Here is a 26,861-nt window from a genome sequence, read left to right on the forward strand (position 1 = left end):
TACTAGAAAAAAACGCCTAAATTAAATCAATTTATAAATATCTAAAGCGCAGTTTGCTCAACTGAACACTGATGAGCATGCTGCAAACTGTAAGAAATGATAAAGGTTAAAGTCATCGACATTCTGAGGACAGACTTAAGTTTTACGAAGTTGGCATACAAATTAAGACAAAGTGTCCCAGTTTCAAAGCCTCCAAAACAGTCATTGTTGCAAGGTTCATAAATATATGCTGTACGGCACACTTCTGTGTGTTTATCTTGTATACCTTTTGCATTTTCTTTGACTCTTTCTGAGCATTCTCTCGGAGAGGTATTTTTCCAAATAACTTCCATCCCAAGTCATTTTGTTTGTCAAGTCTTGCATTTTGTTTTCTAGCACGCAAATTCCTATAGGAAGAAAATAAAAGGGTTAGGAAACTTCTAGGCGCTTACACAAACATCAGGACAGCCGCAGCTCTCTAATGAAAACAAGCAGACTTCCTGTGACAGGACAAAGTGGGGAACCACAAACTTCAATTTTCCAGATTTGATTTCCATACAGACACAGAATAATTATGCAGCAGGTGAAAGACTTTGAACCTCAAGCAAGCTTTTTATTATTATTCACTGTTATGTGTACAAATTCTATAATTTAGAGTCAGGAAATGTATTACATCATAACAAAGTATATCAGAAAAAGTGAACTTTGAGGTCAGACCAAAGTGGACTGAAACTGGCTCAACTGTTCACTAGCTGTGTGACTCTGACCTGTGTACCAACCTCTCTGGGCCTCAGTTTCCTTATTTTTTACAAGGGTCTTTGAAGGAATTAAAATGATAGGCACACAATCAGTGCCTAAAGAACAGCTGCTTTAGTACATAACCTCTAGTTTAGTTTAAATTTATAAGGTAAATTGATATTACCTACTCACAGAGTCTTCACGCATCATAGAAAGAAAGCCACCCATGACACTGCCATGAGGTCTTCTCTCCCAACAACATGTAAACACAAGACCCAAATAACATACACAATTCCCAAGTGGCAGTACGAAACAAACGATAATCGGAAAGCGCTGTATGGGTGTATCGATTAAAAACAAGTGGCTTCCAGGGCTCACTGGAAAGTGTCAGACGAGCAGCACCTTGTGTGCGGGAAAGTAGGGGAGTGCCCAAAGGGAGACGGAGATGTGTCTAACGGAAGCAGCTGCCAGTCTGAGGGGCTCCCACCAGCTAAACCTGAAATAATTTAATCACAGAAATAAATGAGAGCAAGGGATTGTAATTCACTAAGACAGAAATGCCTGCGCCCACATAGACACAAATAAGTAATCATTAATACATGGAGGAGGAAGGAGAGCTACAGGATGCCACCTAGTGAGTATGGAAAGACTGGATGATCACTGGAGATCACTGGATGCTAAACCTCGTAGGAGAAAGCTGGGTGAGGAGCTGGATTTTTACATCGCATGAATGTATCTCCCACAAATTACTTAATTACAAAGGCAAAAACAGTTGTCTGTGGAGAAACCTCCTTCAACAAGTGATCAAAGCTGGCATCTCTAACATCAGGGGAGACAGCACATGCCGCCATGCTGTTGGCAGGTACCCAAAAATGCATGCCCTGAACCTACCACAAGGAAACACAGGCACACCCAAGCTGAGGGGCAGTCTAGGGAACAATGGATCTAGACTTAAAAAACGTCAGTGTCGCCCTCGCCGGTGTGGCTCAGTGGTTGGAGCGTCGGCCTGTGCACCAAAGGGTCTCGGGTTTGATTCTCGGTCAAGGGCACGTACCTGGGTTGCAGGTTTGTTCCCCAGCCCTGGTCAGGGCGCATGCTGGGGGCAACCAATCCACGTGTCTCTCTCACATCAATGTTTTGCTCTCTCTCCCCCTCCCTCTCCCTTTCCCGTCCTTCCTCCCTTCTACTCTCTCTAAAAATCAATGGAAAAAAATATCCTCAGGTGAGAATTAACAAAACAAACCACCGGAAAAAAAAGAGGCAGAAGCCACAGTACAATATCAGGAGGGCTCAGCAAAGAAAATCCCTCCCTTGCTTCAGCTGTTTGTGTCATGGGGGCACCTGGTTCCAGCGCAGGGAACCAGCCAGAAAAAAAGGTTTGAGCCCCTTGTTCCCCTTTCCGGTCAGGAGGTCACTGGAAGCCTAGCAGGGAGCTGGCGGCTGGGTCCAGGTGGCCAGGTGGAGCCCAGAACCTGCCTCTGCCCATCATATTTGACTAAAGCCCATTCTGGGGCCAGGTGTAGAGAGAGAACACAGATGGAGCAGGGTGAGTCCATCAGCTCTGGCCTTACCCCTTTAAAACTTGTGCTGTCTTCCTCACCAGGTGACCCTCAAGGCCACCCTTTATGACCCGCACACATGTGGTGCAGCTCATCCCAGTCCCGGAGAGCTCAGAGGGGAGAGAGCCGTGGATCCCTCTGGCTGTCCCTTCCTGAGCCCTGTGGCACAGTTGAGTCAGCCCAACCTGGGACCCTCAGACACCTTCAACATTCTCGTATTGCTGGAGAAGGCAGTCGCCACAGCCACCATCTCGGACACTTCACCGGGAGCAGAACACAGGGACTACTTGATTCAAGCTTCCTGTTTTATTAACTATTTCCCATTCACTGTCCCATCGCCAGCCCCTGTAAGTCCTCACATTTGTCCTTGTACTGCAGAAGCTCTGGACTTACTCTACTCTGCAAAGCCTTCCCTGGCTGCCACAAGCCCACACAACAAGGCCTGGATTCCCACAGCAGCTGTTTCCAGAGCACTTGCCATGTTATTTTGTGCTTGCTGGCAGTGCCCTGTTCCCTCTCTGCCCCACACACCTTTCTACTGGGGTGGGGTTTCCCAGAATTCTATCTAGCATACAGTAGGTGCTCAACACCTGTTTGCTGGCAAATGGAGCAGCCACCATATGTGTCTGCAGGGGACGCAGGTGCAGAACCATAAGGAGGCAGGATGGGATCTCACTCCACCCACCCACTCTGAGGCCAGTGGAGTGGTCCACCTCCAAGGGCAGCACATGCATGCATGTGCGTGCACACACGCACACACACTGAAAGTGGGCAGATTTTGACTCCAGACTAGCCCCTTTTTCCACAATGCCCACTCAAATCCACCCTCCTACAGCTGCCAGCAAGGGGTGTCAGTGACAGCTGAAGGGGAAGCACCTGAGGAGTCTTCCAAAGATGAAATGACAATCATTTCTCCTATGAGGCCAAGAACTGTGGTGCTCATGAGCCTTGCCTGAGATGCAGCCCCTGCACGCAGGAGACGGGCAGAGATGCTCTCAATAACCCAGCAGGCCTCATGCATTTGATGAGTTTTTTCTGAGGGCCTTGACTATATATATAAAATTCTTACCTGACGATATGTTTGTTGATTTTAAAGAGAGAGGAAGGGGGGGAGAGAGGCAAGCATCGATGTGAGAAACATCCATCGGCTGCCTCCCATACGTGCCCCAACCAGGGATCAAACCTGCAGCCTTTCGGTGTATGGGATGATGCTCCAACCAGCTGAGCCACCACACCAGGGTGGCTTTGGCTATACTGAACAAAGAAGGGGCACACTTATGCGTGCAGAAACCTTCAGTCTCCCTCAGGTTAACTCCCAACCCCTCAGCCTGGCTAGGCTAGGGTGGCCCCACTCCTCCACCCTTTTTCCTTGGGACTTTTGGAACCCACACACACCCTGGCTGATGTGCCAGCCCCGCCACATGTGCTTGCCCACCCTTTCTTTGGCTGTCCCTCAGGCACAGGTCCATGGTCCATCAAGCCCTGGCCCTACAGAACTCCTGACACTGCTGTACTCTCCCTCCACACAGTGGTCAGGGCCACCTCCTGAGAGCACAGACAGACCACCCTAGGCCTGTCCCCAAATCCCTTCCATAGCTGCCACTTATTCGTGCACCATGGCAATGCTGTTCCCTCTGTCCTCCCTCAAAGTGCTCCACATAGAGCAGACACATGTTCCTGCCACACAGGGCACTATAAGGACCTTTCCAGGCCCAACTTTGGGCCTGGCACACATTCTCAGCCCACTGGACAGCTGTGGCCATCACCCCAGGGCATCACTCCACTAGGGAACTGAGAGCACCAGAGAGGGAGTGTCTGTCCTCCAGCTGGGCCTGCGCTCTGCAGAGGGAAGGCAGCAGTAGAGAGATCTGAGGGGAGAGGCTGGGTTTACAAGAAGGGTGGGCTGAAGGAGGTGGCCCGCAGATGCTGACCCCACCAGGGATCTGTTGGTGATGCCCATCCAGATTCCCTTGAGAACAAAACACTGTGCGCTGTCAATGGTTAAGCCACAGTCAACTACAAGGGAAAAGGCTAATCCTAACAGCCTGAGGGAGGCTGAGAACTTGGGCAGGGGCAGGAAAAAGGAGTCAGGGTTTCACCCCGGCATTTATGCCAGGGCTTGCAAAGTAGATATTTTCATCTCAGTAGGTAGCAACTCAGAGGAAAAGATATGAAATGCCATCATGGATGGAAAAGGGGCTCTATAATAAATCTAACAAGCCCAGTGACCAAAAGTAACCTCACAGGTGATCAGATCATAAACCCCTAACTGGGCAGGTCATGGTGGGTAGTCCTGCCCCAGGCCTCTAATGCCTTTAGTAAGAGGTTCATCTTGGCCTTAAGCCAGCCCTGTCTCATCTCTTGTTTCTGTGCCTCTAGGTTAACCCCTTTGAAAGCTTCTTTTGCAGATTCCCTGGAGGTATAACCACCCTCAGGAAGCAGGGCCCATAATCTTAACTATCCTGTACCTTGGTTTCTCCCACCTCTAAGTAATTTTCCTTACATTCCCTCCTTAGTTCTAAATGTATAAAAGCAGCTGCAAACTGCAGAGCACCTGAGATCTTGCTTCCCAAGTCAGTTTGGTTCAAGTAAAATCATAAAAATTCTCTACAGGTTTGAACATTTCTTACATCGACACCAATGGCAAAGTAATATTAAGATAGTGGCATGTTAGTCTGTCTGCTGGCTCTCATGGGTACATTGTGGAGTGTCATGTCTCAAGGAAAGTGTCACCAGAGTCAGAGGCAAGATCAGGCAGCGACACATTTCACGGGGACAAAAAGGACCATTAGAATCCAGGTCCCCACCGAAGCGTTCCTTTTCTCAGCCTAGGTATTACCCACTTGCTTTTCTGTCTTCATCACCAGAATGTAATATCCATGAGGGTGGATATAGCAGGTCCTCGAATCACGGCGTCGTTTTGTTATAACGTTGATGAGATGCGTGGGAACTTAACTCTTGTAGACATCAGTTAGCCTATTATAAAACTGGTTTTGTTATGCGTCGTTTCACTTAAAGTTGCAGAACCTATCGATGTGTTAAGTAAGGACTTACTGTACTGTCTTTTCTATTTACTGTGGTACCTCTAGTCTAGAACAGTTCCTGGCATGTAGGAAAACATTCACATTTATTTCAGGAAATCTTCACAAATATTACACGAGCATTATCCCTGCCTATTTAAAATAGGAAGCTAGGATTCTGACAGGTTGGGGAGTCCTGCCCAGAGACACACAGCTAATCGACACAGAACAGAGAGGCTGCTACCTGGCAAACCTGAAGTTGGCGCTGTCCCAGAAGGCAGGGGACAGTGGAGTGCAAGGCAGCAATCCTCCTGACCCGGTGGAGCAGGTTCCACAAGCCACCAACTCTCAGCAGGGATTTCTCAAAACTCAGAGTCTTGACAAATAAGCCTCCAAAGTCCTTCTCCTCCAACAAGTGAACTCCTGCTGTAATTCAATGGCTCCCCAGGCCTCGCGAACTATCCCTGCGCGCTCTCCCTCCTTCATCTCACCAACAGATGCTGCAGCAACTTAACCAGGAGTAAGCAGCACACAGCACTCTGTCCCACATGAGCCGATGGGTATCTCCTGCACCATTTCCTGAAGTGTAGCTACCTTTTACAGATCACCTGGCAGGTACCTCATGTGTGAAACAGCCCTACAAGGAAGGCATCATAGTCGCCATGGTACAGACAGGAAACAGGCTTGAGGAAGGTAAGAAACTTTCTCCTGAAGAGACATACGCATCCTGGTGCTTGTCTGGGCTAGAGAAGACAAAAGTCCTGAGTGATTCTTCTGAAGCCCACTTCACTGTTTCTTCCAGATCTCCACCCCTCAACACCGACAGGCTTCACTGCCACATACACTCATGCCACTGACTCCGCTTCAACAGTCACAGAAACACGAAAAACAAAACACATTCTGCAAAGCAAGCCTCCTGTGCGGTAAATTCTACCTACCCCATTGGAAATACTGTGGTCAATCACTGTGCCCAAAATTCCTAGTTTCACACACAACTAAAAGTTCTTAAGACTAGAAATACTTGGAGCCTCTCCTCCTTTAGAAAATATCACCCGAGTAGCATCTGAGGCTAAAAAGCTGATCCCTAAAAATAGAGATAATAGTCAATTCAAGGGAACACAGTGAGTATCAGATACATGTATGGACACCAGCCCTGAGATCCTGGCACACGGGAGACCCTTGCTGGATATACAGGTCACACCCACTTAATCTGAGAAACAACTCTGCCCATTGGGGGGGGGTTAAACAACTCTGCCCATTGGGGGGGGGTAAAAACCCAGCTCCAGTTACGTCTCCAATTACAAAAGCAAGAAAGGCAACACTGCGACCACAAACCTGTCCATGAACAGGAGCGCAGAGGAGACGGACATCGCGTCTACTGTGACCACACAGCATTACAAGGCCAGCCGCAGAAGCACTGACTCTCCCGTCGCCACATTCCTGGCGAGCTGGAGCCACAGTCCTAGGGAAGCAGTATGGACGCCCTTCTAGCCAAGCCCCAGAGTCTGGAAGGTTAAGGCAGGCAGGACAGAGCAGACCAGCTGGAAAAGCGGGGGCGGGGTGGGCAGGGCTCTGACTCTTAACTAGTCACAGGGAGGGAGGAGGGCGGGCAGTCTGGGAAGCAAAGCATGAGGGACCGGTTCAGGGGCTCAGCACAGCTCCACTCCACCTTTCAGCATCCTGCAGAGAGACCTACAGCCACACACACCACCAGGATAGGCCAACAAGCCACAAAACCCGTGGCACTTCTGTCTGGAAAGCAAGACGAAGTCACATTTGCAACAACTCACAAGTGTCTCCTATGTGCCAGACGCTGAGCTTTGTGAAGAAGGAAGCAGGTATCAGGTGAGTCACAAACAGGGCCATGGAAATTCCTGTCCCAATCCCTGCACCAGAACCATCACCAGGGGATTCTACCTGTTCCTAACCTCAAGTACCACTAAAAACTTTTAAAGGACCAGATCTAACCAACAACTTCAAGGTCAACAAACCTGATCCATTCTAACCCACAAGAAGTTACTCTAGGTTGGCTCGGTGCCCTTTTGGGGGACATCATTCACTCTTGGGTCAATAGTGAGCCCACAGTGAAGCTGCTCCACATCCAGCCAGTGTCCTCTAATAACCATCTCCATCGCCCCTTTAAATAAAGAAAAACACCTCTTGGTGTGTATATGTTTGCAACTATACAAAGAGGTCTGACTAGAGACAAGCAGTAGAGATGACCATCTCTGGCAAGAAGAGGTGGTAAGGGGCAGAGAGGGAAATTTTGATTTTACTTTACAAATTTCAGTATTGCTAAAAAAAAATTTAAAAAAATCAAATGAGCATGTATTCCTTTTGCAATTACAAAAAATAAGACAATCAAACATGGGAAACAACAATGGTACAGGAGAGGTACTGGGCACCTGGTTTGTGCCAGGCCCTGGGACTAAAGAACAAAACCCACGAAATCCCCGCCCAGTGCAGCTGACACTGGGGTGGGGGAATGGGGGGCAACTAATGAATATACTACTAATGCCTCTGGATCCCAAAAGTGAAGTATCTGGACTGGAGGCAGCACCACCTGGCAACTGGCTGGAAACACAGATTCTTGCACCCACCCCGACCTCCTGAGTCAGAAACCCTGGGGTTGGGCCCAGCAACCTGTTTTCACGAGCCCTCTAGGTGACTGATGCTCCAGTTTGAGAAGCACTGTTCTTTTGCTCTTAAATTCCTGCTGTCTTACTTAAAACTTCTTGTCAAAGCCCTCAGCCCTGAGGAATCAAATCCACACCTCCTGGTCTAGCACAGGCACACTCATGCAGCAGCCACATCCTCAGTCTCTCTCTCAGGACCCAGTGTCCTCCCTTCACTACAGAATTGACACCTACATGTTCCAACACCCCTCCAAATTCTCCCTCAACCTGCAATATTCATATTTTATAATTATACCTCAGCAAAACAATCTCCAAAAATGTCTAAACTTAGAAACTCATAAAGAAAATCCAGGTCCAGGTGGCCTCATTGGTGACTTAATTCCTCCAAACATTTAAGGAAGAAATACAACACTTTTACTCCTCCCACCCCCACCCCCACCCCAGAGGAAATTTACTGGGTCATTTACTGAGTACCTTTGGGCATCATTATCCACCAAGAGAAAACATACTCAGCCAGGACTTTCTGACACCCTTTCGAGAACCATTTGGCACAAAGTGTGTGTGTGCGCACGTGCGCACACACATTTAAAAAATTCCCTGTGATAGCTTTCTATTTTTTTAAATTCATGTACAATAATACTGACTTTCTATAAGTTTTAACACATTGGTAGGTTCATTTAACCATCAGAGAAAAATCTCATTGAGAAAACACGAAACGGAACACTCCTGAGCCTATTTTATAAGTCCAGCATAACCTCGACACCAAAACCTGATAAGGGCAGTATAAGAAATGACAAACTATAGACAGAAAAGTCATAAACAAAATATTAGCAAATCCAATCCAACCGTGGAACATAAAGGATGGTGTATCATGATTAAGTTGGGATTATCCGAAGAGTGCAAAGTTAGTTTACTTAACGTTAGAAAAGTACAATGTTATTTACCACAAAACAAAACAAGAAAGAAAACACATATAACCAATAAATGCAGGAGAAAAAATCATTTGATAAAAAGTAACACATTTGTGATCTTTTTAAATCATAAAACTAGGAATGAAAGGGAACTTCCTTAATCTGATAAAAGGTATTTAATAAAAAGTGAGGGCCCAGCCGGGCATGGCTCAGCGGTTGAGCATCAACCTAGGATCCAGGATACCGAGGTTCAATTCTCAGTCAGGCCACATGCCTGGGTTTTGGGCTCGATCCCCAGCAGGGGGCGTGCAGGAGGCAGCCAATCACTGATGACTCTCTCATGATTGATGTTTCTATCTTTCTCTCCCCCTCTCACTTCCTCTCTCTGAAATCAAGAAAGAAATATTTAAAAAAAAAAAAAAAGTGAGGTACCTGGTAAAAAGATACCCTACAGCAAGCGTCACACCGAATGGGGGAATGGGGAAGCTTTCCCAGAGGCCAGGCCACTTCAACACTACATGGGAGTTCTGGTCATTCCATAAGGCAAGAAAAACCGAGTGAAAGGGTAAGGACTGGAAGCAAAACTCATTCACAGAGAGGAAATTTTCTACACAGAAAACCCAAAAGAATACATAGATCAACTACAAAAATAACAGAATTTAACAAGATCACAGGATTTAAGGTCCACACACAGAGAAATTAACTGCATTTTCAGTAAGCATTTATAAAACGCCATTTGTAAAACCAACCAAAAATAACAAATACCCTGGAATACATTTATTGAAAGAAACACAAGACTTTTAACATTTTAAAAAAAAAAGCAACTATAAAATACTGTGGAAATTTTAAAGAAACTAAATAAATAGACATACCATACACCAGAAGTATTCATATAGTAAAAAATGATCTATAAATTCAATGCAGCCCTGGCCAATTTGGTTCAGTAGTTAGAGCGTCGGCCCAAGGACTGAAGGGTCCCGGGTTCAATTCTAGCCAAGGGCATGTACCTTGTTGCTGGCTCGATCTCCGGCCCTGGTCTGGGTGTGTGCAAGAGGCAACCAATCGATGTGTCTCTCTCACATCGATGTTTCTCTCTCCCTCTTTCCCCCTCTCTCCCTTCCACTCTCTCTGAAAAGCAATGGGAAAAATATCCTCGGGTAAGAACTAAAAAATAAAATCAATAAATTCAATGCAATTCAAACAAAACCACAGATTTTTTGGGGGTAATTGCCAAAATGATTTTAAGATTTATATGGCAATAAAAAAGGGCCTAGAATAGCCAAAACAACCTTAAAGAAGAACAAAGTTGGAGGGCTTACTCTATCAGACACCAAAGCCCAGCATACAGCTAGAGTACTTTTAAGAAGTATTACTGAAATTAGTGATATTAGTAAAAGGACAGACAGAAGAGATATGGCCACCTGGTTTATTTCAAGGTCCATTGGGAAGGATGATCTTTATAGTTAATGAACATTAACCACTACCTCACACCATACCGCAAGTTAATTCCAACGGATCGTGGATCCAGTGGGTAATGTCAAAGCAAACCTTCTAGAAGACAACAGAATTTCTTAAATAGGACAATACAGGCACTAACCATAAAAAGAAGACTCTAGCCCAGCCGGTGTGGCTCAACAGTTGAGTGTCAACCTAGGAACCAAGAGGTCACAGTTCGATTCCCATTCGGTCAGGGCATGTGTCCTGGTTGCGGGCTCAATCCCAAGTAGGGGCCGTGCAGGAGGCAGCCCATGGATGATGTTTCTCTTTCATCGATGTTTCTCTCTCTATATCCCTCTCCCTTGCTCTCTCTAAAAATCAATAAAAGCATATTTAAAAAGAACATTCTATAAAGTAGAATTCATTACAATTAAGTAGTTATGTTCATTAACAAAAAAAAAACAACCTGCAGAGAAGGAAAAGATAAGCAGAGCACAGAAGGCCTAGACCTCCCAAAGGCCCCTCGCCCTACAAAGTACACCTCCCTGTCAGAGACAGCCCCACGTGGGCACCGCAGGAAAGAGGTCAAGTGGCCAATAAAACATGAAAAGGTGGATTATACCCTTAGTCATCAGGGAAATGTGAAGAAAAACCAAGTTCCCTCACCCTATCACCAGGGTGGCAGAAAGAGAAAACACAAAGCCCACAAGTGACAGCGCCCCATTCTGGAGAGGACAGAGAGCACCCGGAAAGCCCGCACGCTGCTAGCAGGCGTATGAGCAAGCACCCGGGAAAAGCGCTGAGCAGTGGCTACTGAGCAGACTCAGCAAGGCCACCGGGCACGAGTGCACTGAAAGACATGTGCACGACTATTACGATTAGCACTCTCCCTAAGCGTCAGACACTGAACGAGGCAAGTACCGTCCGTTCACGGTCAACATACGATATAGGATGAAAGAAAACGAACCCGGCCGCCATACAGTAACACCCTGGGTGAACCTCAGGCAAAGCTGAGCAAAGAAAGCCAGACACCAAAGTATATGCTGTATGACTCCATTACCTAAAACTCAAAGAAAGCAAAACTAATCTACGATGACAGTGGTCAGAACAGTGGCTGCTCTGGGGGAGCGAAGTCCTGATAGGCAAGGGACACCAGGGAGACTTCAGGGGTCCTGTAACACCCTAAGGGCCCATGTGTGAGTGCTCACTTTGTACACATCAGTATACACTACACTTCAGGAAACACTGGATCAGTTCACACCACTCTCCGGAGCCTTCCCGGCTGTCAGGCCCCTCCCCACCCAGTGGCTCCTCTGTGCTTCCAGAGCACCTTACATGCATCGACAGAGAGCTGGGGGCTTGTATTTTAGTTATTTCCACATCTCCTCCCACTACATGTTGGAGGGTGAGGGGAGCACCCTATTTGCTCTTTGTATCCCCAAGGCCTGGCAGAAAACCTGCTAAACAGCACAGCACTAACTGGTCATTCATTAACTAACCCTGAAACCCACTCAGGCCTGTGTATCTCGACTGATAAGTCAGAGTCCAAAACAAGACCCAGTGTGCTGTGTCACAACCTCCTTGAAGTCTCCTTCAGCCCTCTCTAACATGTAAACACAGGAAGGAACAGTTACGCAGGGATGCACTCCCTAACATCAGCTTAGGGGTTTACAAGGAGAAAGAAGGCAAGGCGAAAGCCCCTGTGTAATGTAGTATAGAACATTTCTTTACTGGGGCAAAATACAAATGTATTCTTAATCTCCAACTGAACACTAAAAAGGGGGAAAGAGGAGTTGCTCATTCATAGTCCGTAAGCATCAGAAATCATGGGAGGTCTGGGGCTCAGGACCACCACCAAGAGAAGGGATGAATGACTTGTTTCAACTTTAGACCTAAAGGAGCGAGATTTGGCTGCGATGCAAAGACAGCACATGGGATTAAGGCGGGTCTGGGCTCAAATCCTGGCTTGAGAACAAGCTGCCTGACTTTGGGTAGGAAATGAACCTCTCAGCTTTCTCCTCTGCAACAGAGGTACCACCATTCAGCCACCAGATTAGTGACAGTTACATGTGCTCATTAGTAACACTAAGGACGGTTTATTCATTATACAGGGCGAAGCACCTCATCTCATCTCATCTCATCTCATCTCATCTCATCTCATCTCATCTCATCTCATCTCATCCGAATGCTATTCATGTCATATCTTTCACTCAACAAACAGAATACTGAGCACTGAGTGTGTCCTAGGCAGTGTGCCAAGTACAGGGAATACAACTCTTGATGACCATTGACACAGAGCCCCATGCTCAAGGTGTTTACGTACAATTTTCCTAGTATTAAAGACGAGGGAATTCAGAGAGAGAACCTTGCCTAAGGTCACAGTAAACTGAAACTCTTGGATTTGGACTTAAGTCCATGCTTTCCACACCAGTGGTTCTCAATCCTGGCTGCAGGCTAGACTCACCTAGAGAACTTTTTAAAAAATCCTAACACCCTGGTCTCACCCCAAACCAATGAGAACTGATCTCTGAGGGTGGGGCCTACATATCAATTTATTTTTTTTAAGGTTCTCTGGACAATTCCTCTGAGCAGTCCTAGCCCTGGGGATGCCAGGAAGGCTTCACAGACGAGGTGTCAGCTGTGCTGGGCCTTAGAGATGTGCGGAAACCAGACAGAGACATACAGGGCAGAGGAGAAGGGAGCATCTCAGGCAGAGGTAGGAAAGTGTAAGTCAGTCCTATGACCTGAAGCCAGGGTGCAGGAGAGGGAGAGAAGAAAACCAAAGGTATCTACATTCTCTGGACCGCAGGACCTGGGAGGAAGAGTCTACAAACCTCAATCTACAGTAACCTGGGGCCAGAGCTGTGACAAATTCCAACAGTCCATCAGCCCTCATGGAGAGTGTCCTCATTCATAATACAGAGGCTGAATTTTCACTGCCAGTAAACGTACACCAAGGATAAAGGGCTCCTGGGGGTTCCCAGTCACCCTCTTGGGAAAGAGGTCAGCTGACCAGGGTTGAGACTTGGTCTTCATGAAGTAGATAGCACTTCTGGGATTCTGCTCCAGGAAACCCTCTAAAATGCACACCACGGACCAGTGACATGCACACAGGTCACTTTATCATCAGGAAGCAGAACGGAAGCCACTTCCTTATTGTTAGACAGGTAAATGATTCACAGGATGGAAGATCACAAAGACATTCATAAGTGTATACATTTTTAAATATGTGGGGAAATGTTCTCTATAAGTAAAAAAGCAGGATACCAAACTGTAGAAACATTACGCGTTTTTATGTTTAAAATTCATAGGAAGTTTGTAAGGAAATATAGTAAAAGGGAAAAGTCAGTAGTAGGTGTAAAAGTGCAATGGGCAAAAAGAGAATGGTGAACATAAAAAGTCAAAATTTCCCTGTATATAATTAATCAAAGAGAACCTTTAAGAAAACATGTAAAAAAGCTTCATTAAAAAAAGTCTGACACCATAGGTGCATCTGAAACCTACACGGCTGTGTGACCCAACAGAGGGACTGGAGTGTTGGGGAGGGTCTTTTCCCAATATCTAGAACAACATAATCGGAAGGGAAAATATTTAGGTTCTAGCAGTTGAGTGTACCAGGTCTCTTTATTACATTTTCAGATTTACAGTCTAGCCCCCATTCATTTAAGATTATTGAACATCTACTAAGTACCTGCATTGGCTAGGAAAACTAATGAGTAAGACATGGCCCCTGTCCCAAGAAGGTCACAGTCCACAGGGTGGGGAGGCTGTTGGTGCTGTTTGAAAAGTAGTCCAAGAACTGTGGGATCCAAACACGAATTCTGGAAGGGGTGGGGATGATCAGAGAAGGCTTCCTAGAGGAGGTGTCACTTCAGCTGAATCCTGAAGTACAGCAGGAGATTGTCAGGCAGAGGAGTAGAATGGGCAAAGGTGCCAAGATGAGACGGTTGATTCAGAGAACTCTAGGTAACGAGCTCGTTTTTGTGGCTGCAGTACATGATGGGAGCTGGAGTCCTGAGAGGTGGGCAGGGGCTGGACCCAGAATGTTCCTTACACCACGCCAAGCAGTTTGGAGATTATCCTGCAGGTGGTGAGAACTGCCATTTAGGCAACAGAATGACAAAGCATTCAACTCATCGACTCCAGGCATTTAATTCTCATGAAGAAGTTGAAAAGGGAATGGGTAGAGAAAAATGACCCCCAAAAATGGTTGATGTTCCCAGCTATTCTCCAAACCCATTCCCTCACTGTCCAGGGCACTGGTCCCGTTTCCCAGCCTCCCTTCCAGGTAGGTGTGGCCACATAACTGAATTCCAGCCAGTGAACTGCAGGTGCACACTGGCACCTCTCTAGCGCTTTCCTTCTTGGCTTGACCTCACGTTGGAATCACCTGAGCCAGGAGATGGGAAGAACTCGAGAGAACGTGATCTGGAAATAAACGTCCGTTGTGTCCGAGCCATTAATCTATTCCAACTTTGTTGTAGCAGCCAGCGCTCACCTAAGTAAATATATAGTCATGTGTTTTGCCCACAAACTATGACCACCACTCAATTTCTTCTGCTTTAAAAATAACTGCTCTCAAAGGAATTTTAAAGGAATGAAATCTGCTCGTTCCATGATAAACACTTAAAGTAGATGAGCAGTCAGGAGCTAAGGCAGGGGTTGTTCCAGGAAGTGACTGTCCTCGTCTGACTGGCCTCCTCCTGCCCAGCTCTCTCCCACCTCTGCAGGACATGGATTGGGGGACTGAGCCCACACCCTCTTGACCTCTTTCCCTGTATCTCCCCTTCTGGTAGGAAGTGTGAAACCTAGAGGCTATTAGGACTTCAATCCTGACTACTATTCCCTGCAGCACCCTGTACACAGAGCCTGGAATTGAAAGCAAAGGGGAATTAACAGAAAAACTGGACTGTTATGGGCCCCAAACCACTATTAGGCAAATCTGGATGATTCATCCTTCTTCCGTATATAGACCCTTACAGGAATCCTGAAATAAACCACAACTATTCACAACAAAGAATCAGCAAAACTGGAACTGAAACAACTCTCAGTTACAAACCCAGCTCACGGAGCATCAACAGGAACTGCTGATGTGGCAATCGGGTCAGATGTATGTGCACACGAGAAATGCAGGAGGCATGAACGAATTTAGTGCTAGCTGTATCAGAGACTCAGTGCTCTGCAAACAAAATGTCAACACTTTAGAACAGGCACTGTTCAAGGTAGAAAACAGGATAAGATAGTTTAAATTGTGTTATTCCACCAACATTTTTTCAGTAGAACAGATTTTATACCCCCTGAGCAAAGGGAAGTTAATTTACTAGTAGAAAGTAGCTGGTGGCTAAAGAGCTGCTTTGCAGGAATGGGTCTGCCTGTGGGTTTCTCAAGACCCCTCAAACTCCTATGTGCCCACGAAACGCCTACACATCACACTGAACCACCCTTCCAGGTGGCCATAACCTCACCAAGGACAGCACCAAGGCAGGCTAGCAAGGCACCTGGGCATAGAAGTCTGGGTGTTCCCACAAAGTCAGTGCATGAATTCCCGACAAGCCAGCACACTGGGGGTGTTCCAAAACTCAGGAGGCCAAATGAATCCTACAAAGAACACACAGTTTCCCTTTCCCCCACTCCCTGAAATGACCTTTTCTATAGTTGTGGCATTTCTCAGGACATGGCCACCTCCCAGAGGCTAGGGCAGAGATGCAGCAGAGGAATCAGTGAAGCGTGTTAAGTTTATCAGGAGCATGGCTGCTGAGCAGGACACACACACACACACACACACGCAGTTCTTTCTTGGTTCAGTTCACGCCACTCCTACATGTTACTAACTCCACAGGGAGAGGCCCCGCCTCCCCACCTGAGGTGAACAGGAATCTCAATGTCAGCACCTAACATGAAGGGCGGCTGAACTTAAAAGGTTTCTTTCCTCAGATCAGAGAAGTTCCCTAAGCCACCCAAGGGAAGGAAACAGATCAACAAGCCCAGCTGGGATGCAGAACTCTTCCTGTTCCCTTAAGTTCAACACCTACTGGGGGGAACTGGCTGGATCACAGGAAAACCAGGCAGGGGCCTGCTTTTAATCAAGTCATTAGTAACGCAAAAGAAACCTGGGTGTTCACCCCTTGGAACTGATTAAATCCCTTGTTCCTGTTTGCCCTTTTCTGCTGCTCATCTTTTGGGCTAGTCAGCATTTACTAGCATTCATTCATTCATTCATTCATTCACTCACTCACTCACTCACTCACTCACTCCTTCAAGCACCCCGCAGGGAAGGGATCCCTAATAAATTCTAGTAAGCACAACACCAACCTCTGTGCCAAGTGCTTTATATGCACTGCCCCGTTATTTCCATTTGGGAGAAAAGGAAAACAAGGTTCAGGAAAATAAAGCAACTTGCCCAGGAGGGCAAAACAGTCACATCTTGGTGCTGCAAGTGCACTCTCTGAATGCCCACCAAGTCCTATATCCCCACACTAGAGGCACAATAGACGCCTCCAGAACACACCTGTGAGAGGTGCAAGCCCCTCCACCTCTGCTGTGTTAAACTTCCCCGGATATTTAGACATGTGCTAGAATTCACAGGCAGCATCAAACACCCCTCATGTGACAATCTCAACACCCTGCAAGGCAGTCATGGCCCAGCCCCAGAGAGAGAGCTGTCAGGCCTGTCCCCACACCAGCCTTACTGGAGGCCACCTTGCCTCCATCTCCGCCTCCTCCCCAGGGCGCGTGGACGTCTCGCCTGCAGGCTTCCCCCGGCATCACACAGCTCATGCTGATTTGTCTGCTTCTCAACCATCGTGTGCAGCTTTATTACATCAATGAGAACAACGGTTAAAAATAAAGTCTGAGACTGTCACCTAGACTGTGAAGACGAGCACTGAGCAACAGAACTTCCCAGAGTGATGGAAAAGTACAAATCTGGGCCATGCAACAAGCACTGGCCACGTGTGGCTACTGAGAGCTGGGATGTGCCTAGTGTGACTGAGAAACCAAGTTTTCCATTTTAATGAAATTTAAATAGCTCCGTGTGGCTAGTGGCAAAGGCAGTGGACAGCACAGTCTAGACTCCAGCATAAGCACCAACTGTGCCCCCAACCTGAGACCCGAGATGACCAAACTGAGTGAGTGCTGAAGCAGCCAGGGACCTGGGTACAGGGGGGTGGGGGCCATAAGACAGACATACGAAAAACAAGGCAAGTCCCCGCCAGCTCCAGAACCTCTGCACCTGCCGTGTCCTTTGACCCAACACTCTTCCCTCTCATCTCGTTCAAATCTCTGCTCAAATGTCACTAGCTCAGTGCAGCCCTCCCTGACCACGCTATGGAACTGCTCCCACCTTGCCTCATCCCTCCCCAGATACCCTGCTTTTTATTTCTCCAGCACTTAGAGCCTGGCAGAGAGCATCTCTTGCAGACATCTGCCTGCAGCAGACTCCAGTGCCATCTGGTACTTTTTTTGGGGGGAAGGGGCTTGTTGGCTGCTGCATCCCCAGCACTGGGTCCTAGGTACATATCACCAAGGAAATGAATGACATCTGAATTCATCAGACAAGTGTTTACTGAGTTCTAGCTAGGTGCCAGCATAAGATGAGTGAGATGCAGTCCCTCAAGGGGCACCAGGCTGGGGGGACTCTTCAGATGATATGTACAATGGCATCTGCCATAGCAAGGGCACAAGCTGGGAGCCAAGGAACCACAGCAAGGGGGGCCCTCCACTCTTCCTGCAGATCTTTGGTGGGTTCTTCTCATTTAAAGTGTGTGTGGCAGTGAGGGACAGAAATGGAACCTATTCCACGAAGGAGTCACCCAGCCCATGGGAGGAAAGATGAGACATCTCCCGCCCACTCTCTTGCAGAGGACCCATCAGCTCTGACCCTGGCCGTAGAGTCCACACTGCACCCGACTGCTGCTCATCTCCTCTGGCCCTCCAGCCCCAAGTTCCCCCCATGCTGCTCCTGGCACAATTTACAAGAGGCAGTGGAGTGGCTTCTATAGAAAGGGCACAGACTTTGGGAATTGGACATGTGCATGTTCAAGTCATAGCTGTGTCATTTGGAGTCTATGCATTAGCCTCTCTGAGCCTGTCTCCAGTGCAGCGACAGTCTCTACTGGAAGGCCATGAAATGCTTCATGGAGAGAGAAGGTCCAGTGCAGGATCAGAGCAGGTGGCTATTGCCTCATCCTGGGGAAGCTGCTCAGAAGGCAGCTCAGAGCTCCTGCAGCTGGCTAGGTTTAAGCCCCCCTCTTGTCAAGATAGTTCATCAGCTCCTGTGCAAGCCTGTATTTGTGCACTTGGAGCTCAAACCCCTGACCAGATAGATGGCTCCTTTCATTTTCACAGCTCAGTAAGATGGGTATCCTCAGCTCACTTTGCAAACAAGAACACAAGCCCCAGGGAGGCTGTGTGCCGGCCTTACCCAAGACCACACACCAACCAACAGTTAGGTCAAGCAAACAGCAACCAGTGCTCCTTCCCAGGTACACAGTGGTGCGTACACACATGCACATACACACACACACCAGCAGCTCAGATAGTCAGTGGGTGTTTTCTGTATATCCCTATGCCACATCAAAGTCCCCAGGAACATTAGCAAGCAGATTTTGTGGAAAAGTCATAGTTACAATGTTACACCTCAATTCACTGTTGCTGATTCTAAAATGGACAAAGCAGCACAAAACTACAGTCAGGCAAAAGTAATAATAATACAAAAGATATTAACAAGCCTACGATGTGCTCCTTGCTTCACATCCATGTACATTTCTTCCCTATTTAGGACCAACAACACTTTGAGTATGAACTTGTTTCTAATTCCTAAATAAGAAACAAGCTCAAAGACCTAAACCCTACATCGTTTTTGTATCTCTTGCAAGCTACTTGGCCATCCCATGTCTCAGCTTCCTCACCTAAATGAGACTTACTTACAGTGCCTACTTGAACCCACCAGCTTCCAGTGCAGGATACAGAAACCACTCCCGGAATTTTAAGCAGGAAGGGATTTAACGCAAGGAATTAAATGATTTCAAAATCGCTGTAAGGGCTGTAAACTGGGCCCCCAGGAACGGCTCCCTGAGAACTGGTACATCAGGGAGCACTGCATCTGAGCTGGCCCTGGGACTAAGGGACTCAAGGATGCAACAGGTCAGGAAGCCACCACAACTGCCTCTTGACACCGGAGTGTAGAATGAAGCCTCCTCTAAACATCCAGGAAATGAACGCGGGATGCTGCCTCAGGAGCACCTCACGTCTCCAAAACATCACTGGATAGCAGAAAACAGCCAAAAGGGGAAGAAAAATGGTCTCCACCAAACTTCTGCCTCAAATCTCTCACACATGGGAGAATTTGATAGCACCCAATTCACACCTAGAACCCCAGCTGCAAGAGACTTTGGGAAATGCATGTTTAAGCCTCTGGCTTGCACAGTACAGGAGGTGCCCTAGAGGAAAGCGGTGGAGCAGGAACAAGCCAGCCCACAGAACCTGCCACACCACTCTCTCTCACATGGCTGTTGACAGTGAAACAAGGCAACCACATGAAAGTCTGAGAATGGCACCTGGCGAGCACCATGTTGCCTGCTACTCCCTGTGCTGAGGGTCTAGCTACAGCACGTCTCTGAAGGGCATCCACCTTGTTCATAAGCTAACTTACCTCCCTCAAAAGAAAGCAGAGCACATTTCTCCCTTAGCACTGCTCGTGTCACCTTCCAAATAATCCCATCCCCAAAGCCAGATCAGTACAGGAACTGAAATGTTGGTTGAGCACGTTCACAGCAAGACCATGTGCCCATTTAAAGATTTATTTTTCTTAAGCCAGTGGTTGCAAACTTTTTCATATAGCAGGAACTTTTAAAAAAAAAAGTAAAATCTTGTGTGAAACCCCAACCAACAAAGGCAGAAAGCAGGGCCAGAAAGCCAACCTGCATTCCAGGTTTGTGCTCTGCCTGTATTACATGTATTATCTTGTTTAACAATCACACCAACTCTTTACAGGAGGTACACTTAACCCATGTAACCCTGTACCCCTGGGGATCACAGAGGTTAAGTGAGTTTCTTGAGGTCACACAGATCAGAAATAGCAGAATTTGGGTTCAAACCTGGGTCTCAGCAGTCCCGGCTCTCAACCACCACAGGCCTTGTCTCTGAATTACAACTCGATCCCAGGATGAACCTGACGCAGACAGTGCCCCCAGGGGCTCCCAGCCAGGCCAGGAAGCAGACTGGAAAACTGTACCATTATAGCTCTTTAAACATTGCCAGGTGCACCCCTGCCCCCCGCCTTCCACAAGTTGTTCCCTCTGCCCCGTCTTCACTCGGCAAGCTCTTTCTTTGCATCCTTCTAATGCAGTCCTAGCATCTCTCTTCAGCAAAGGATGCTTGGCACATCTCTTCTGAGAGCTTAATAAAGGGTTATACAAAGAAAGATGTAAATGGTTAGAGCTAATCACTACCCTCCGTCAGACCAGTGCAGATTAGCAGCCCTGAACCCTGGGCTTCTCAGAAACAACCCTGTCTCCTGTGGAGTACAAATGTGACACTGAATTCCTCTCATAGCTGCTGTCCAGGGTCCGGGTAAATACTGTTAAACTATACTAGGCTCATGGGATCCCTTGACACAGTCCTCTGTACAAGATGAGGGTCCTGCTCAAATTATATTACAGTAGTAAATTTCCTTCAAGGAAGCAATGAAATACCAACATTATACAGCCTGCCAGCTGCACGGTTCTCAAAGGTTGGGTGATTTTGCCTACCCCACCCTCCTGGGACATTTAGCAATGTCTAAGGACATTTTTCATTGCCAGAACTGGGGATGCTGCTGGCACCTAGTGGGTAGAGGCCAGGGATGCTGCTAAATAGCCTTCAGGGCACAGGAAAACCTCCCTCACAAAAATTCATCCATCCCAAAATGTCAATAGTCCCAAAATGGGGAAATCCTGATCCAACTTTTTCAATAAAGGACTGACTGAAGTACGCACACTGTCAGGGTAAGAACCAGAAAAAGCTTTAGCAAATGTACTTCTTAGAAACGGTAATTATATTAGAATCTTAGGTAGCTATTACTTAGGTGTTGTCAAGAAGTGTGCTAGATGCTTTACCTATTTGATCTCTAACCTTGCACAGTAGTTTTATGCCTCATCAAAGGCTCAGAGAGGTGAAGTAACTTGCCCAAGACCACACAGCTATTAAGTAGAAGAGCTCGCACTGAACCCAGCCAGCCTGACTCCTGAACCAGCACTCCAAACTTCTATACCTCCCCCCGGCCCGCAGTGCCTGGTCTGTTTTCCCCACCAGCAGTAAGCTCCATGAGAGTAGGGACTATCTTAAGCTCAGTGTGGAGTCTGCCACAGAGATGCTTATCACAGCTTGGATGAAGAAAGGACTAAAGAGCCCTAGCCAGTGTGACTCAGTGGTTAGCGTGTTGGCCTACACACTGGAGGGTCAAGGATTCATACCTGGGTTGCAGGTCTGATCCCTGTCCCCAGTCAGGGCATGTGCAGGAGGCAACCAATTGATATGTCTCTGTCACATCACTCCTTCTCTCTCTCTCCTCTTTCTCTCCCCCTCCCCCCTCCCTTCCACTAAAGAAAAAATGAGAGCTGGACCTGCAGCTTCCACTTGGCAGTGGTCAGGCCCAAGCCAGCCTTCCTGCTACTCCCCTTCCTCCAGGCCACCCTCATCAAGCAGAGTCACCAACATGTCTGCTCCCTCAGGTCACAAGTTCCCTGACCATCCCCACCCTCCTTCCTCCCTACGAGCCCCTTTGTCCTAGACTAGCTTCCACCATACTGCCTACGCTTCCTTCTACAACAACCCAGAGCTCGGCTCAGCGAGGACAAGGAGAACAGAGAGGCAGTAGGGTAAAGAGAGTGGCTTGGGCTCAGGAGATAAAGCAAAGAGACAGGATGACCCGGGAGCCTGGGCTGGGAACCCCAAGGGACCTGCCCTGGACAGAAACTCATACAGTCTGCAGTCCTGCGTACTTACCATGTGCCACGCCCTTTCTGTAACTCCCCTGTAAATTTACTCACCTGTAAAATGTTAGTAGGTGCCAAACATTTTTGGCACAGAGCCCTTTCCTCTTCAAAGGAATTCTAGATGGAAACTCTTCTCTAACACTTGAAGATTCTAGGACAGAACTCACTAGACTTGGCCCATGATATCACAGCTGATTCATTTGTCATTAATATTCCACTGGCTTCCCAAAGGTCCCTACTGATGGCTCACAATAATGCCAAAGCCATCGAAACAAGGGTTAGGAGATGAGAGCCAAGGAATAAAACAAAGAGGAGACATCTAATTTCTGAGGCACAAAGCTGAAACAGACTTTCGAGAACCAGCAGCTTTAGAAATGGTCAGCAGTAACTGGCGGTGTCTCCTCTCATGGGAGAAGAGGCTCCGAAACAGAAAGAAAGGCAGCCGAGGAAGCCAGGAGCAGCCATGAGAATCACCAGCAGCTGAAACCTCAGGGCTGGCTCTGCCAGGGTCTGCACTCAGTTTCACACGTGCACACCACCCCTCCCTAGGGCTACAAGAGGGAAGCCTGCTCACCCCCTCTGCAGGCTAGGAAGTGGGGCAGAAAGCACAAGGAGACAAGGACATGAAGGAAAGAGCACATCGCACGTGAACATGCAGCGCCACGTGCCAGGCAGGGCACTTACCAACGCTCAGAAAGGTTTCCCAAATTTGCCAACAACCCCAAGTGATTCTGAAAACCTGTCCCCTGGGCCTTTCGCTGAGACTCTGACTCTGGAGGTCTGGGATGGATCCTGAGGGGCCACACTGAACAGGCACCCAGGTGGTATCATAAATAGGAAACACTGAAAACACTGACCTAGTAAAGGGGTTGGTTCAGCCACACAGACATGAACCGCCACAACACAATTTTAGGGCTATGGCCCTAGCAGGGAGGGTGACAAACAGTCTCCCCCAAAGTTCCTGGGTTCTTCCCAGTGAGGGCAATCATTGAGTGACCGCATTCTGAGACCAGGAACGCTACTCATGGGAGCTCCGCACCTGTCTGTCGGCACATCAGAGAGAAAAGGTGCCCCACAAAACACAGCCCTCATCAGAGGGCTCACTCAGGACAGGTCTTGGACTCACCTGAGACAATCCCCACATTCAGTTGATGAAGCAACTGAGGCAGTGGAAGTTAGCGTGCGCGCCCATAGTCACAGACGCCTCCACTAACTCTGGCTAGCATGCCACACTATCTCAAAGGGACACCCTGTACTGCAGTGTCCAGCATGGGTTTTGCTAGGGGCACACACATGGGCAGCCAGGGTTGACTGCAGCAATGTTCCCACCTGCCGAGCCCTGGGCCAGGGCCCTCTGAGAGCAGCTGTGAAGCAGAAGGGCATTCTCCTTCCTCGTGCCCTCCTCATGGCACTCCACAGTTTGGGAGTTCACGTTTGCTTGTGGGACGGGCTGTTGTTTTTACTTCCCCTTCCCCCCAGCCTGTAAGCCCACCCACAGTCATTACCTATGACCATTTCTATAGCCATATTACTCCCAGGGCCTAAACAGAGCCCAGGGCATAAACACATGTTGTACGAAAACAAAAAAGCATAGATAAGACATTGATGCTGTAGATGTCCCCACGGAGATTGTGGTGAGACACAGGGACCCCAGCAGCCCTGGTCTGGCACCTGGGTGACGGCACCATGGGGAGCAGGGTGCATGGCCTAGTAAACACAGTAACAGCACACACCTCAGCAGGGACAGACACCCAGAAACGCCAGCCCTGGGTTAAGCAAATGGGGGCTGGAGTTAGGAAGGTGGGTGACTAACTCTGACGTCAGCCTCATCAGCACCCTCCAGTTGGCCCAAGAGACTTGAGGTATTAGCATAAAGGGGCCTTCAGAGAATCAGGCTGACAAGGTAAGGCTGCTGATTTGGTAACACGGACCACTTGTGGGTCACCCTCAGCCACCACAGGTCAGAAGCGGGAAGTGACAACAGACTGTGCAAGAAAGCCAGGGACACAGAAGTGACAGCTAGCAGTGAGGAATCAAAAAGCAGCATCACCAACAGACCAGTCCTACACACTCCCCAGGACTCAGGGCCACTGGGAAAAGGCATGATTACCTGTAGGACATGGGGCCTGCTCAACAGGGCAGGGAACACACAACACATTTAGGCAAGAACTCAGCTGTCCTGACTGCAATAACCCAGATCCTCTGGAAAAACAAAGGTGGCATTACCTTGTAAAGAAGTTACTAAATGGTCCCAGTTTTTTTAATTTACTTCCCTCTGCGATTTCATGAGCACAATCCTGCTGGTGTGGGTCATGAGTTTCCTTGATGGAGCTCAAGGTGACGTCAGTAAACTGCGGGTCATCATCATTCTCCAGGGTCACGATGGCACTGGAGCTGCTTGTGACCATGAGGTCCAAGATGTCCTCATTACTGACTGACAGTGTGGTAGACAGCTCTGTGCCGAGACTGGACACGCTGCAGATGGAGACATCGTCACTGCGGTTCAGGGCTTTGGAGGTGGGGCTGTAGAGCTTCACCGAGTCATAGCCTGTCCTAGGAAATGTGGAGGACTTCCGCACGCTCTGCTCCCGCTCCGCACTGGTGGGAGCCGGCGGTGCATAGGAGGGCAGCGGGCATGCACTCTGGCAGGCCCGCTCAGGGACTATCTCCGACTCGGACTGCTTCCTTTTCACATGGACCACACTGCAGGGCACGGGCTCCGGGTTGCCGATCTCTAGGGTAGGAATGCCCGAGTCCACGGACTGCAGGCTGTGCTGATCTAAGGCCCCCAGTTTCAGCTTGGGCCCATACTCAGGCAACGAGAGGGATCTGGGCGCCTTGAGATTCAAGTGTTGCAGGTTCTGAATGTGGTTTCCTGGCCGACCGTCCAGAATCCCCATCAAGGCTACGCCATTTGTAGAGCTGGAAAGGTTTCCATCAGTCATCTTGTTCCAAGGAGAAACTAGAAAAAACATCAACATGGGAATTAAGGCAGTGGATGGAAAAGCCAAAGACGCCACCCCTCTGTTGCACAGCTTGAATGTTCTGACACCTCTTTTGTAAAGAAACAATCCTTGAAAAGAGTCCTATGTACCCAAGTTTGAATCCAGAAGCAGAAGCTAGAGTTTTAACCTAAATTGTCATGATATAAAAGAACAGGAAGATAACTCAGAGGGTACACAGAGTGTAAAAATATATAAAATAATCATCCTCGCCATCCTCATTGCCACCCACCAGTCACGTCTCCGACCCCCAGGAGAGTGCTGGCAACAGCATGAGGACTTCGCCAGGCAGAGAAGAGGGTTTTTGTTTCCTGTGTTTTTATTTTATTATTTTAAACAGGCTACCTCTGTTGAAAATATGTGGATTCATAACCCATACATAAGTCAAGGTTCTACTTGTTCTGAGCTAGCATAAAAATCAGTTTGCTTTCAAGACAGAAAACAAGATAAATTGTGTATGCCACATGTATCGAGATTACCCCAACCACACCCAGGTTAGCAGTGGCCCTCCACAAATGTTTTAGTCACTCACTCAGGCCTACAAGGTAGGGCATAGTATCCCCTTTACCAGAGAAGAAAGTGAGGCTCAGAGAGGTTAAGAAACAGGTCCCAGATCACACTGTTACTTAGCAGCAGGGCTGGGACCTATAGGACTGACTCCCAAGGAGACCATACCTAGTGCATAAATGGCTTAGTTTGGAGTTATAAAAACCAGGTCAGAAGTCTAGCTAAGCAAAGACAGATAAGCAATAACGGAAAAATAAAGACTGTAAACCTACAATAAAGATTTGAGTGGGAAGAGTCAAAGCCGGCAGTGATACACACACACCCAGGGCCCTACAAATCTCTGCCTTAAGATGGGGGGGCGGTGCATCAGCCTGGACAGCATAGTCCCCAGAGGACCAAGCATATGTTATGTCACCTTCTATTGTCCTTTAAAATGTGAAAACTAAAGAGATCTGGCAGTGCATTTAAATCTGATCTATGGAGCAGAACAACAAAGAGAATGGGACTTTGGACTCAGATATTCCTGGGTTCTAATCCCAGCCCTACCATACTGCCCTGGGAGAATGAAATAAAGTACCAATGCAAAAGCATTCAATAGCCCCTGACCCCCAGGAGGCACTCTGCTGGCAGCTGCTATAATCAAACAGCAAGTAGGTGAAGGTTCTGAAGTGTGGAAATAACAATGATAACCACTCACTCCCTTTTGGGTATTATTTTAGCTTTTGCAAAGAGCCTTCCTGCACCCCTGCAAGAAGCCTGGCCCTCTCCTCTCAATGTCAACACAGCAAAAGCAGATTCATTAACAGCAGAAAAGGGAGGACGGGTTCATCTCCTTCCCTCCCAGAAATTGAAGGAACCAGTCAGTGCAGCACTAGAGCAAAAAATAGAAATATAAAGGAATATATTGAAATGCGGAATTCAGAAATAGACTTAAACTATATATAAAAACCTGAACCATGACACAGTGAGGAAGGAAGGAGTATCTAACCATGATGTTATACTAATTGGTTATCAATTTCTCTTGGGAAGTAAAACCACACTGGGCTAACACCAAAAAAAAAAAAAAAAAAAAGACAAAATTAGAGTTTAATACAAAA

At 47.7% G+C, this 26,861-nt stretch overlaps 1 protein-coding gene across 6 annotated transcripts in view; it reads right to left on the reverse strand.

Moving 5' to 3' along the window:
• The window catches only part of TBC1D14 (TBC1 domain family member 14), a 75,480-nt gene that overhangs the window by 42,253 nt on the left and 6,366 nt on the right, over positions 1 to 26,861 (reverse strand). For all 6 annotated transcript variants that reach the window (XM_081119846.1, XM_081119841.1, XM_081119842.1 and 3 more), the window contains 2 exons: positions 24,482 to 25,217; positions 266 to 386 (listed from right to left, as the gene is read on the reverse strand). In XM_081119846.1, the coding sequence (XP_080975972.1) occupies positions 266 to 386; positions 24,482 to 25,200 (840 nt within the window). In that variant the 5' untranslated portion in view covers positions 25,201 to 25,217. Of the gene's footprint in view, positions 1 to 265; positions 387 to 24,481; positions 25,218 to 26,861 lie in introns of those variants that run through there.

Source organism: Miniopterus schreibersii, assembly GCF_964146895.1.
Source record: "Miniopterus schreibersii genome assembly, chromosome: 1".
In the NCBI taxonomy this organism is placed as follows: Eukaryota; Metazoa; Chordata; class Mammalia; order Chiroptera; family Miniopteridae; genus Miniopterus; species Miniopterus schreibersii.